The 15,575-nt window shown below is 35.1% G+C and overlaps 1 protein-coding gene across 1 annotated transcript in view; it reads right to left on the bottom strand.

The window, feature by feature from the left end:
* The window catches only part of DNAJC1 (DnaJ heat shock protein family (Hsp40) member C1), a 207,341-nt gene that overhangs the window by 102,899 nt on the left and 88,867 nt on the right, over positions 1 to 15,575 (bottom strand). The window contains exon 7 of the mRNA XM_038529829.1: positions 12,563 to 12,653. Coding sequence (XP_038385757.1) covers positions 12,563 to 12,653 — 91 coding nt within the window. The remainder of the gene's footprint in view (positions 1 to 12,562; positions 12,654 to 15,575) is intronic.

Below are 15,575 nucleotides of genomic sequence, written 5' to 3'. Positions count from 1 at the left end.
TTTTTTTTTTTTTTAAGATTTTATTTATCCATGAGAGAGAGAGAGAGAAACATAGGCAGAGAGAGAAGCAGGCTCCAGGGAGCCTGATGTGGGACTTGATCATGGGACTCTAAGACTCCTGGGCCGAAGGCAGGGGCTCAACCACTGAGTCACCCAGGTGTCCCAAGATAGGTTGATTCTTAATGACAAGCCTGACCAAGGCTAGAAACAAAAACTAACTGACCAACCAAACAACAAAATCCAAAATAAATTTAGAAAGGGAAGTAAAACAAACCCATAACACATTAAGTGTCTAGTGACTGAAGAGAGAAATGGTTTCCTTTCAAAAGAAAAATTTATTCAACATGATTGTCAAAGGAATAAGAAATGAGCCAAATATCATCCTAAGGGAGCCCTTCCATTTGATGCTTTCATTCAACAAAACAACACAGAGTTCGGGTAGAGGAACAAAAACCAAAAAAACAAAAAACTCTGGCATAAGTAGCCTGCCTTTTCATATACTTGGAAACTGACACTAAACAATTCAACTAATGAGTTAGCTACTTAGATCAAATACTTCCTGTCACACATTGCAAAAGTGTTTACTATGCTAAGACACATTTGCTGAATAGTAATTTGGGCTCTTTGATCATGAACCTGCAGATATTCTTCAGGTCTTGATTAACACTTGTACCTCTATGGTTTTGAAAACAGTGGAGAAGAGTTTAAACTGAGCAAAGTCGTAACATCTTAACTTATTACCTTCTTTTTCTAGCAGACACAGAGAATTTCTCTTTGGAAACGCTTAGACAATAGTGCAACAGATATTAATGAAATGGAACTTGGAAGAGGAAAAGGAAGGAAGTTTTTAAATCAGTTTTGAGCACTATACTTAAAATATGGAACTGAAAAACTAGATTATATCAGAAAAGTTATCAGAATGGTAAGGAGTTTTGAAATCATGTCATTAATATGAATACTGGTAGAAAAGTGAGAAAACAAGTCAGAAAAACTAGATTCTGTATCTTTTGTCACTTGCCAATACATTAGTATTTATTTCACATGATTTATCGCTAAGTCTCCACCTATAAAATGAAATATCTGCTCTACCTAACTCACAGCACAGGTCCAGAAATTAAATCTTGACTTATACAGGAATGTGCTCTAAATATTTTTTTTAAAGATTTTATCTATTTATTCATGAAAGACACAGAGAGAGAGAGAGAGAGAGAGAGAGAGAGAGAGAGAGAGGCAGAGACACAGGCAGAGGGAGAAGCAGGCTCCATGCAGGGAGCCCTACATGGGACTAAATCCCGGGTCCCCAGGATCACACCCTGGGCCAAAGGCAGTGCTAAACTGCTGAGCCACCTGGGCAGCCCAATGTGCTCTAAATATTAAGGAGAGAGGGAACTATGTGCTAAACTAAGCTCTTGATAAAACTCCCTTCACTTCCACCTGCTTCTTCCAGTGTAGCTCCTATTCCTTTGACCTACTGGGGTCCTAAACCTTGGAGTCATCAACTCCCCTTTCTCCCTTACATCCTGTAAGAAATCTAGTAGGAAATCTTGTCGCTAATTTCAAAATACATTAAGAATTCCATTTCTTCACTTTTATCACCCTGATCCAAGCTATCACCACCTCTTGTCTGGATTACTAAAACAGCTCCCAACTGGTTGGTCTCCTTGTTTCAAGTCCTTGTTTCAGTGTGTTCTTAGCCTCACAGTCAGACTTCTTAGAACATGTATCAAATCATGTCACTCCTCTGCTCGATCTTCCTAGAACTTCCCATGTCAGACTAAAAGTCAGGTTCTTACAGTATAAGGCTCTCAGTGATTTATGCCTCCTATCCCCACCCCATTCATCATTTCTCTAACCTCATTTTAATACTCTCCAGACTCCTTACTATTCCTCAAGAACATAAAACTATCATCCATTGCTTCTACTTGAGGCAATCCATTGCCTCATCTCCCTTGAGGGCTTTGCTCAAATGTCTCTTTATTACTGAGTCCTTCCTTGTCCACCTTATTTAAATTGCAACAGGCCTGCCACATCCATATATACATACATACATGTACTCCCCATCATTCTTCCTTTTTACTTTTTATTTCAGTATTGGTCATTTATCATTACTTATCTTGTTGATTCTTTCTATGTGGGTTAAAACCACTAAAATTTTATACCCCCTTCCACATTTTATGTAGATTATGTCATATATCTTTTTATTTGTGTATCCCTTGATTAGTTTTTGTAGATATAGTTGATTTTACTACTTTTGCATTTTAATGTCCACAATGGTAAAAAGACCAGTCCCCTACAATGTCAGCAGAGGCGAGGTGGGGAGCTGTAAGTAGGCATTCTTGCCTATCCCAGCAAAGGGATATCAGCTGAGTGTCATCAGTCTGGCAAGCGAGAACACCCATACCTGCCCAACCCTAACAAGATCCACAAGCACCCTTTCTTTCAGCTATAAAACAGGACATGGACGTCCACCCCTACCTGAGGGCAGCAACTCTCCCCTTTCGCAACTCAACTACAGCACTGTCAGAAAACATCACTTAAACAAGATTCAGAGTATAATACCCCAAAAGTCCAAGGTTTTTTTTTTTTTTTTAAGATTTTTATTTATTTGAGAGAGAGAGAAAGAGTGTGAACATGAGCAGGGGGAGGGGCAGAGGGAGATGGAGAAGGCTCCCTGCTGAGCAGTAAGACTGCTCAGTAAGTAAGACTCTGGGCTCCATCCCAGGGCCCTGTGATCATGAAGTCACCAGAAGGCAGACACTTAACTGACTGAATCACCCAGGCGCCCCCTAATGTCCAAGTTTAAATTTAAAAAAATCCCTCATCATACCAAGAACCAAGAGTATCTCAATTTGAATGAAAAAGATAATTAATAAGATGAAAGGGAGATCCAAAGTATCTGATAGACTTTTAGAGCAGCCATACAAAAATAGTTTGATAAGTAATAATGGGCATTCTCAAAACAAATGAAGAAATAAAAAGTCAATAGCAAAGACACAGAAGACATACCAAAACACTAATGGAAATATCAGAACCAAAAATGTGCCATATAAAATTAAAAATTTAATGATTGAGAACTCAAAAGAAAAATGGAATAGAGAAAGTAGTTAACTTGGAGACAGAATGAAAGAAATTGCCAAATCTGAAAAACAGAGAAAATAAATTTAAAAAATTAAAAAAAAAAGAGCGTTGGAAACTTTAGGAACTATAACACTCCATTACACAACAGCAGAATACACATTCTCTTCAAATGCCCATGAGATATATGCTAAGCTAGACCATAAAACACACCTCAATAGATTTAAATGAATTGAGATCATAAAGAATGAGTTTTCTGACAAAAATAAAATCAAATAAAAAATCAATAACAGAAAGATAACAGGAAAATCCCCAAATACTTGGAAACTAAACAGCATACTTAAATAATTCAGGAATCAAATACTGAACTGAATCAATGAAAATATGATGTATCAAAATATGTTGGACACAGCCAAAAAACAGTGCTGAGAGAGGAATTTAAAGCACTAAAAACTTACATTAGAAAAGATGAAAAGCCTCAACACCATAATCCACATCAAAAACAAACAAGCTCAAGAAAGCAGAAGGAAAATAAGAGCAGAAAGAAATGAAAGAGAAAACAAAAAGCAATAGATAAAAAATCAGTGAAACAAAGAACTAGTTCTTTGAAAAGATCAATAAAAATGACAAACACCTGGCGAAACTGACAAAAAAAGAGAAATTACCAGTTTTAGCACCAAAACAGGAGAAATCACTACAAGACATACAGACATTGCAAGGATAAATTAGTATGAGAAACAACTATACACACATAAATTTGACAATTTATTTTTTTTTAAGATTTTACTTATTTATTCATGAGAGACACAGAGAGAGAGAAAGAGAGGCAGAGACACAGGCAGAGGGAGAAGCAGGCTCCATGCAGGGAGCCCGATGTGGGACTCGATCCCGGGTCTCCAGGATCACGCCCTGGGCTGAAGGCAGCACTAAACCGCTGAGCCACTTGGCCTGCCCAAATTTGACAATTTATTTTATTTTATTTATTTTTTTTATTTTTATTTATTTATGATAGTCACACACACAGAGAGAGAGAGAGAGTCAGAGACATAGGCAGAGGGAGAAGCAGGCTCCAAGCACCGGGAGCCCGACGTGGGATTCGATCCCGAGTCTCCAGGATCACGCCCTGGACCAAAGGCAGGCGCCAAACCGCTGCGCCACCCAGGGATCCCAAATTTGACAATTTAGATGGAATTGATCAATTGCTTGAAAAAATACAAACTATCTCAACTCACTCTTAAAACAGATATGTAAAATAGGTATTGAATAGCCCTGTAATTACAAAGGAAATTTACTTTGTAATTTAAAACTCCTAAAATAGAAATATCCCATCTTAAATGGTCCCACCAGAGAATTCTACCAAATTAACACCAACAGTCTCTTTCAGAAAACAGGAGAATGCTTCCCAATTCCTTATATGATGTTACTTTGATACCAAAATCAAACAAAGACGGTACAAAAAGAGAAAACTATAGACCAATTTCTCTCATATAGGTGCAAAAATCTTTAGTAAAATATCAGTAAATAGAATTTAGCAATATATAAAAATAACTATATACTATGGCTACATGGTACTTACTGCAGGGATGCAATTCTAGTTAAATATTCAATATTCAATCAATATTGTCCGCCAAATTAACAAGCAAAGAAATATCACATGATCATATTAATGGAAACAAAAAAATTAACAAAATTCAGTATCTAACAAGACATGCACAGGACTGGTATGCTAAAAACTGTAAAGCACTGAAGAAAGAGACCAAGAAGATATAAATGGATGAAGAGACCGTGTTCATAGATTAAAGGACTCCAGATAGTAAGTATCAATTCTCTACAAATTGATATACAAGTCTGACATATCAATTCTCTACAAATTGATATACAAGTTTGACATAATAATTCTTATAAAAATTTCAGCAACACTGTAGATATATACAAGATTATTCTAAAATTTACATATAAATGCAAAGGAACTAGGATAACTAAAACATTTTGAAAAAGAATAGGAATGTGAGAAGAATCACTCTATGTGATTTTTTTAAAAAGATTTTATTTATTTATTCATGAGAGACACAGAGAGAGAGGCAGAGACATAGGCAGAGGGAGAAGCAGGCTCCATGCAGGAAGCCCGATGTGGGACTTGATCCTGGAATCCAGGGATCATGCCAGCCAAAGGCAGATGCTCAACTGATGAGCCACCCAGGCGTCCCGGATTTTAAGACTTACTGTAGAGCCACAATAATCAAGACTGTCACAGTGGCAAAAGGAGAGAGATGTAGATGAATAGAACAGAATAGAAAATTTAGAACCCTATGCAATAAGGCCAACTGATTTTTGACAAAAGATGCAGACGCAATTTACTTTTTGAATAGTTTAAAAAAAATAGTGTTAGAAAAGCTGGCTATACATCCATAGGCAAAAAAAACCCTTTAACCTAAACCTCCTTATAGAAAATTAACTCAAAATGGATCATAGATTTAAATGTAAAACAAAACTATAAAACTTTTACCAGAAAATATGGGAGAAAGTATTTAGAGTATGGCTTGGTGAAGAGTTTTTAAAAATAACATAGAAAGCCTGATTAAAAAAATAGCAACAACAACAAAAAATAGCAACAATAAATTGGACTTCATCATAATTAAAAGCTTTTGCTTCGTGAATATTAAGAAGACGAAAAGCGACAAATTGGAAGAAAACATCTGTAAGCCACATATCTGAAAAAGGAATCATATCTAGGTTATATAAAGGACTCTCAAACTTAACAGTTAAAAAAAAAATCCAATTTGAAAATAAGCCAAAGGCATAAAGAGTTTACTGTAAAGGACATGCAGATGGCAAATAAGCACATGAATGTTTCAACATAACTGGCCATTAAGGATATGCAAATTAAGTTCATGATGAGATATCTCTACCAATGTATTAGAACATCTAAAATAAAAAAACAGTGAGAATCCCAAGTGCTGGTAAAAGGTAGAGAGACTAGATATCTCCTATGTTGCTATTAGGAATGTAAAGTTACATAGGCACTCTGGAAAAAAATCAAATAGTTTCTTAAAACTCTAACCATAAACCTATCCTATGACCCAGCAATTGTACATTTATCCCAAATAAATAAAAACCAGGTTTACAAAAAAACTTACACCTGATTATTTACAGCAGGCTTATTTGTAAGAGTCAAAAACTGTAAACAACCAAAATGTCCTACAATTGGTACATGGTTAAACAGATTATGGTACAATCATACACAGAATAAATAAGAATGAACTACTGATAAACGGAATAACTTGAATGGATCTCAAGAGCATTATGCTGAGTGAAAAGAGCCAATATCAAAAGGTCAAATATTTAAAAAAAGGTCAAACACTGATTCTCAAAATCCTATTCTCTAAATCATATAGTCAAAATGACAAAGTTAGAGAGATGAAAAATAGATTAGTAGTTGCCAGACATTAGGGATAATGGGGGGAATGGGAAGATATGGGTGTGATCATAAAGGAGTGGTGGCTGATTGAGATGGTGGTTACATAAAAACACACTTGAGTGATAAAATGGTAGAGAATTATATACACACTTTGTATCAGTGTCAAGTTCCTGGTATTCAGGAGCGTACGTGGGACCTTCTCTATATTATTTTTGCAACTTCCTATGAATCTATAATTATTTCAAAGTAAAAAGTTAAATAAACAATAATTCAACAAATATTGATGGGAAAACTAGATATCCATGTGCAAAATAATTAAGTTGGTCCCTTACCCACTAAGAAATGAAGTCCAAAGGGATCAAAGACCTAATGTAAGACCTTGAACTATAAAACTCTTCTTTGAAGAAAATACAGGGCAAAAGCTATATAACACTGGATTTGGCAATGATTTCTTTGATATGACAACAAAGACATAGACAGCAAAAGAGAAAACAAATTAGACTTCATAAAAATTAAATTCTGTGCATCAAAAGACAATGTCAACTGAGTAAAAAGGCAACCCACAAAGTGGGAGAAAATATTTGCAAATCACATATCTGATAAGTGATAATATCCAGAATACATAGAGAACTCCTAATTAACAACAAAAACTAATCCAATTCAAAACTGAGTACAGGACTTGAATAGACATTTCTCCAAAGAAACACCCATCAGGATGGCTACAATAAAAAAACTCTCAGAAAATCAGTGTTGGCAAAGACGTGGAAAAACTGGAACCATTGTGTACTGTTGGTGAATATAAAATGGTACAGCTTTTACGGAAAACAGTATGTTGGTTCCTCAAAAAACTAAAAATAGAATTGGGGTCCTGGGTGGCTCAGTCGGTTAAGTATCTGACTCTTGATCTCAGCTCAGGTCTTCACCTCAGGGTTGTGAGTTCGAGCCTCAGGTTGGGCTCCACATTGGGTGTGGAGCCTACTTTAAAAAATATTAAAAATAGAATTATAGTATGATCCAGCAATTCCACTTCTGGGTATGTATCAAAAGAACTAAACCAGGGACTCAAAGAGTTATTTGTATACCCATGTTTATGGCAGAATTATTCATAATAGCTAAAAGGTTTTACTATATAATATGATTCAGAAGTTAAGGTAGAATTTCTATTTGGTCATGTTTGCAAATGTACTGGAGCTAGTGACTGGTATATGCTTTCTCATAAGTTATCTCAGACAGTATTCTCCATCCATGAGCACATTATATTACGACAGCATAAATGATCTAACCTAAACTGGGGCTACCTCTGCCCTATCTCCCTTGTCCTCTTCACTATCAACCTCTGAATCAACTTAAGATCTCCTTTCTTCATAAAAGTGAGTTTTCCAAAAATGAGTCTTCCTTTACCCTAGGGAAAGTGAATGTTTTCCCATCCTGCCACCCCAAAAAAGGCATACTCGGTCCTCCACCCACATACTTTTCTCTTGGCACTCTCCTACTCTCACTGGGGTATGCAACAGGGACCATGAAACAAGAAGAAAAATATAAAAAATATATAAATATATATATTTTATTTTATATAAATATATATAAATATATATATTTATAAATATAAAAATATAAAAAATATGTCTGGAACTATTATTCTGCAGATAAAAAAGAGAACTTGACAATAAAGGTCTGATTAACTTGCTTTTGTTTCTGTTTTAAATCATATAAGGTACAGAGAAAAAGATAAGGAAAATACTAAATTTTACTTCTTCCTCCAATTTTTTCTTTTTTTTTCTTTTCTTTTTTTTTATTTATGATAGGCACACAGTGAGAGAGAGAGAGAGGCAGAGACATAGGCAGAGGGAGAAGCAGGCTCCATGCACCGGGAGCCCGACGTGGGATTCGATCCCGGGTCTCCCGGATCGCGCCCTAGGCCAAAGGCAGGTGCTAAACCGCTGCGCCACCCAGGGATCCCCCCTCCAATTTTTTCTATTCAAAATTTCACCTTTACAATCAATTTCTTTCTTTCTTTTTTTTTAAAGATTTTATTTATTTGATTTGAGACACAGAGCACAAGCATGTGCACACAAGTGGCAGGGAGGGGCAGAGAGGGAGAAGTAGACTCTCCACTGAGCAGGGAGCTGAATGCAGGCTCGATCCAGAACTCTGAGATCATGATCTATGCCAGAGGTAGACGCTTAACTGACTGAGCCACCAAGGCACCCCTACAACCAGTTTCTTTATGAAATTACTCATTTTTCCAATTCATGATATGGGCTGTTTCATTATTGTACTTAGAATTCACATCTATTGACTTAGAATAGAAAAAATAATCACATAAGTAAAGAATGTATAATACACATATAACAATGAAAAGTCTTATTATAAATATTCAACTTATTTAAACCTAAAACATATAATTGATTCAATTTGTAATAAAGAAATAAGTGCTCAAATTTTCCAAATAGGTATATTTTTTGCATAGACTTCCAGATCAATGATATTTATTTTTAAGAAATCATCTTTTTCCTAATATACCATTTTAATAAGACCACCACACCTTACTCAATGTATATTCTGGTATGGCCCTCCGAGGATACTACACAATCTCAGCAGTAGAGCAGATAGACTTGAGGGCAGATTAACAATTAGGTCATGAGAAACAGGCAGCATAAAATAGCTGCTGCTAATCTGCATGAGATGCATTTACTCAATTAAGCAGATGGAAATGTTATTATGAACTCAGTATTCCAATGATGGTCTTTAAAATTAAGAAGGATAGGGGCAAATGAAATACACACTGGGGAATTTGGGGTCTTTATATATTAATTCTAAAGTATACAATACAGAACACTGTAATGAAGTTAACAAAATTAATTAAAAGATTCTTTGCATGTAACCATTAGAGACTACATTAAAAAATACATGACAGTTTCTGACATTATTAATAATGTGACTGTTCTTTAACATTCCTAATGTTGATACCATCACCTTTTCCTAATATACCACTGATATAAAAAATATGAGCATTAGCAGTCTTATTACTCACAGCTGGTATTTTTTTTAATATGCTTTCTCGTATTTATTTTTTCCATTCTGAGTTTCAATAACTAATAAACTAGTGAATTTTCAAACTTCTTAAAGGATTACTACATATTTTTACTGGCAAACAGTTTTTAGATTTTAGATATTTATGTATTTGAAAATATGTTTCTTTACAACATCTTTTTATTAGACAATAACAATAAGAATTATTAATCTGTTTGAAAATTTCTATCAAATGCTAAGAACAAAAATCTTCAAGCCATTTTGGGAAAATGATCACAAACTTTAAAAGGAATTTTTATGTTGTGATAAATTAATCTTATACTGTGATAAATATTTTATGCCTAACCCCTACTTTCTAAGTTGTAGTGTACATACTTAACCCATTATTATTACAGAATTCTAATATATATATCAAAATTATAACAATTAAGTTATTTATTACAAAAGCTACATAAAAATAATAAACTGTGTTTATAAAAGCAATAAAATATATGTTCACCTTGACTCTACAGGTAAATTTTGGGTTACTTTGATATTTTTCTCTTTTCCTGTAAATGTGACTTCCCCCCTCCTTTTGATTTGTCTTGAAAAGCTTAGAAAAATGTTATCTAACAATTATACTTAAAAACAATTACATAAATAGTATACTTACTGAGTTTCATTTATTGATTGATTTACTCATTTAATTGATTACTCATTTAATCATTTGTGCAACCTTCCTCCCCAACACATACCTTACTTAGTAAGTAATCCTCTATCATCTTAAACTCTTCCCTCTTAATAGAAATCTGCTTTCAACAATGACATAGTTGACTTGATTATTATTATTTATTTATCTGAAAGAGAAAGCTAGCTTGAGCAGGGGGAGGGGGAAAGGGAAAGGTGAAAGGCGGGAGGGAGAGGGAGAAAGGAAGCAGACTCCAAACTAGGACTCTGAGATCATGACCTGAGCTGAAAGCAAGAGCTGGATGCTGAGTGGATTGAGCCACTCAGGCACCCATGAGTATTATTTAGCATTTATAATTGTTGAAGATTTTGAATTAAATTATGTGCTCCTTGAAACAGTGTTGTATATAGGATAGGTGCTCATTAATATTTATGGAATTACATTAATTCATATAGTCATCCAATATATCCATTTATTATGTGCCAGGACATCATAGTCAATATTGCAGACATAAAGATGAAAAAGAAACAGCTCCTGTTCTAAAGTTACCCAGACACCTGAGGGATTGTAATAGGGTGAAATATGGACCCTAAAAGATGTTCATTCTATTCCCGGAATCTGGCAATATTTTACCTTATACGGCAAAAGGGACTTAGCAAATGTGATTAAGGCTGAGCACCCTGAGACAGGAGATAATTTCAAATTCTCCAAGTTTGCCCAATCTAATCCCATGGGTCTTAAAATTAAGAGAACTTTTCCCAGTTATCGTCAGAGAAAGATGTGACTACAGAAAAAATGTCAGACATCACAATGCTGCCTCTGAAGATGGAGGAGGATCTAAGGTATATGGTCAGGGGCAGGGGCCTAGAAGCTGGAAAAAGAATGCTGCCCTGTTTGGTAAACCTTGATTTTAGCCCAGTAAGACTCATGCTCGACTTCTGACTTACACAATGGTGAGATAATATATTTGTGTTTAAGCCACTAAATTTGTGGCCATTTGTGAGAGCAGTGTTAGAAAACTAATAGTAGACCATCTAGTCCAACATGTTTTTTTGACAGATAGGAAACTAAAATCTTCAAAGTCCCACATTTGGGGATCCCTGGGTGGCTCAGCGGTTTAGCGCCTGCCTTTGGCCCAGGGTGCAATCCTGGAGTCCTGGGATCAAGTTCCACGTCAGGATCCTGGCATGGAGCCTGCTTCTCCCTCCTCCTGTGTCTCTGCCTCCCTCTCTCTCTCTCTCTCTCTCTCTCATAAATAAATAAATAAATCTTAAAACAAAACAAAACAAAACAAAACACCAAAGTCACACATTTGGGTAGTGGCAATGCACTCTTTGAGTTTAGAGAGAACATAATCTTCTTCTCTTGTCTCAAACCATTGTCTGGTGCCAGAGGAAATGCAGAAAGTGAGGACCTTCTGATGTGAAATTGTTTTCACCATTTTTCTATGTATTAAGTGTGTGGACTGGATGTATGGTATAGTAATACCACCAGTTTGCTTTGGCTAAATTACAGTTGACTGTTAATGCAGGTTTGAACTGTGTGGGTCCACTTAAATGCAGATTATTTTCAATATATACAGTACAGTGCTATAAAAGTATTTTCTGTATCCTATGATTTTCTTAATAACATTTTTTCTCTAGGTTACTTTATTGTAAGAATACAGCATACAATAAGTAAAACATACAAAATATGTATTAATCAACTGTTTGTGTTCTCGGTAAGGTTCCTGGTCAACAGTAGGCTATTAATAATTCTGTTTTGGGGGAGTCAAAGTTATACATGGATTTTTCTCAGTGTGGGAGGGTTAGTGCTCCTAAACCCTGCATTGTTCAAGGGTCAACTACACTTATATATGCTACAGGAACTGCTTTTACTGCACATCCTCCTCGAGTTGTTTTGTAACACTATGCTTGCTCTGCATGTGTGTGCATTTATGGGTGTGAGGTGACCAGTTATTAATTATCTTTGTATTGTCTCCTGTGCCCAGGATGGTATTATGACATCATACACTTCTTTATTTTTTAATTTCTTTAAAAAGATTTTAGTTATTTATTTGAAAGACGGAGAGACAGAGACAGAGAGAGAGAGAAAGACAGAAAGAGAGAGAGAGATAAGGAGCAGGAGGAGGGGCAGAGGGAGAAGCAGACTCTCCACTGAGTGGGGAGTCCGACATGGGGCTTGATCCCAGGACCCCAGGATCATGATCATGACTGAACTGAAGACAGATGCTTAACTGACTGAGCCACCCAGGCGACCCAAGAAAGCATAGGAAATTTAATTACTGCTGACTTTAAGGGAGAATTCAAATTTAAATAATCAGTTTTATATGATATTGTTAACACAGTAAGACAATGTTTAAAACTCACTTTGAAGTGTTTCAAGTTCAGCTCTAGTCAATGCATCTTCCTTTTTCTTTAATCTTGTTTCTTTGTATTTAGCATAAAACTCCCCAGCATCCTTGAAAAATAAGTTACAAAATACATTAACGTGAAAATCAGTTTGCTTTGACACTATTTTCCACATGACTTCATTTTAAAGCAGTATATTCAATTTAACAAGTAGTCTTCCTTTCGGTTTGTTTTTAAATTTTATGATGAACGGAAAAAACTAAATACATGTTTCTTTATCATTTTTATCTCTTAGAGTTTATTAAGGTCAGAAACTGCATGTGTGTAAATTTAAGTAAAGTCTTTTCTTTCAGATATGGAAGAGAGGACTCTTCTTCCTGTTTTCTACCGCTGGCTTATTTTCTCAATATTGTGCTGTTGCATGGGCAGAGAGCAGAAAAACATACTCGCTGAATTGAATTAAATTATTTTGCACAGTAAATTATATTACTATAACTAACAAGGTACTAACATTATTTTCATATTAGTCCCTTAACTTCAAAAGATTTTCAAAGTTATAATACGCAAATCTGATTATGAAACCTATACAATTATGTAGATACAAGTGAAACTGTCATTTCTCCTTCCACCACATTTAGAGATTAGTTCCTATTACAGAGACTTGAGGACTAAGAACAAACACTTCTGTGTCAAAATAAAGTGGCAAGAGTCTCTAAGAGTGGCACACAGGTAAGACTCTAGCAGAGTATTGAAAAAAAAAAAAAGACTAGGCCTTCAATAATCACAAATATGGAAATAAACAAGTTGATGCTCTAGGCATATGAAGATTCTGACAATGAGAAAAACAGAATAGGTAATTTCCCACTACCTCAACTCAAACTTCATCCATTATATATAGCAAGATACTTGGAGCTGCCAGATCACGTTGTGCTTTTTTAATGTCTTTGCCTATGCTTTGCTAACTAGAATATTTTGCCATCATTCTGATGAACTCCTATGCATCCTTGTAAACCCAAGCATCACCACCTTTGCAAGTTTTTCTGACTTTTCCTGGCAGAGTAATTCTCTACTGTATATTGTAGAGATACAGTATATCTCTTTCTGTATTTAAGCACACTTCTAGGATTGCTTGTATCATGCTATGTTGTCTCCTAGAAAATGAGAAATTTGAGATAGGGGTACTTGTATGACCAGAGCCCAGTATCTGGCATAAAGCATGTATACAATAAATATTCATTGAACTGAACTAGATCAAAGTATATGAGAAATCTTGTAAAGAAAGGGCTTTATGATAGATATGGAATAAGAAAAAGAGAAGAATTGAGGATTCCTAGGGGGTAACATTCCAGATTTTAAGATTCCCAGGGCAGATTTAAGATTCCCAGGGCAGATAAATCAGACAAGTTAAGAGGGTTTTATTTTTTAAGGAAATAAAGGAACCAAATCAATTCTTGGCTCTATCTTGATTCAAATGGAAATGTATGAACACTTAAACCCTAGAATGGAGTTTTCTCTTTTCATCTATGACTGTCCCAGAGTCAGAGCTTTTCTTACAGTCTATATCTCTCGGGGTTATATCAGAACTCTTCCACTCAACAATAAATTAGGTAAACAATAGGTATTTCTAAAATCACTGTATCAATATAATAAAGATGTATCTCTTATTCTCCCCTTCTCACTTTTATATTCCTCCCTCATTTCTATCAGAAGGATTCCAGAAGCCCTAAGTCAGTGAAATAATGGTATCATTTGAAGGGTATTTGACTTATCATTTGATAAGTCATGCATCCAGCATACTTATCCTCCCAGCCCATATATACTTTTGGGTTAAGGATTTATGGCCCCTTACCATTCCCTGTACTGCTAAAACACTCAACCCTGGAATACTAGTATTTTCCCTAAGTCAGATCAGTCATTTATTCCTCGACATGAATGAATGAATGAGCTTATTAGCTTCTTTTTAGACAGTTTTTAATAGTAGGGAAAAGATAAGGTCAGGAAGGATTTTGGATAAATATAAAGAATAGCTTTCTAATAATTAAAATTACCTTAAAATGAAAGAGACTGACTTCAGAAGTAATCAAGAAGAGACCAGGTGGCTATTATTTAAGGTACATTCTAAGGGACTGAATAAGAACAGTTGTTTTCAAACTTTTCCCCCTACCATTCTTCATGAGTGGCTAATTCACATCAAATATAATTGTCAAGTAGAGAAAATAGTCTCATTTGGAGTCCAGAATAAGCCCCAGTTTACCCACACACAAAAAATTAGAATTTCTTATAATCTTCTTATTCATCTTTGTGGACACTGCCTGAAACATAAGAGAAGCTTAATAAATATTCAATGAATGAATGAATGCTTACTTTAATCAATCAGGGCTCTACTTTAATCAATCAGCTAAGCCTCTGCTGAGGTTTAGCTCTGTAATACTGTATAAAAACTATGGGATTTACACGGTTCCAAACAGAAAGAGTTCCTATTCTCCAGGAGCTTGTATTATAATTATTATGGATGGAACATGAGCAAAAGTTTTTACTTTTGAAGCAACTCTCCTAGCACTTAACAAAAATTTTTGAAGGGCTCAAAGCTTCAAAATATCATATAGGAGGGAACTGACTTTACATTGTAGAACTACAGCCAACTTATAGAATTTGCATGTTAGGAGTATTCTTATGTATATAATTGTAGAGCACAGCTCTCGCAAAGAAAGGTGCTAAGCAATTATATTTACTTATGCTTATATACTGAACCACTATCACATATGTTGTACCTTGTTAGGACATATGGAGATTATATGGTAAGACAAGCAGTTGCCCTTAAGGCATATGTAGAAATACCTGAATAACCCAAAATTTGGAATGTAACCTATGTGAGAACAGGGATTTTTGTGTTTTATATATGTGTGTATGTGTGTGTGTGTGTGTGTATGTGTATATATACACACACATTTTTTTTTTTTTTTTTTTTTTTTTTTTGGTATTTCCAGGGCCTTGAAGAGAACCTGGTTCATACTAAGCATTCAGTAAATAT

This window comes from Canis lupus, chromosome 2, assembly GCF_011100685.1.
Source record: "Canis lupus familiaris isolate Mischka breed German Shepherd chromosome 2, alternate assembly UU_Cfam_GSD_1.0, whole genome shotgun sequence".
Lineage (NCBI taxonomy): Eukaryota > Metazoa > Chordata > Mammalia > Carnivora > Canidae > Canis > Canis lupus.
Note: the sequence above shows the minus strand (reverse complement) of the source record. Positions and strands in the feature narration are given on the sequence as shown.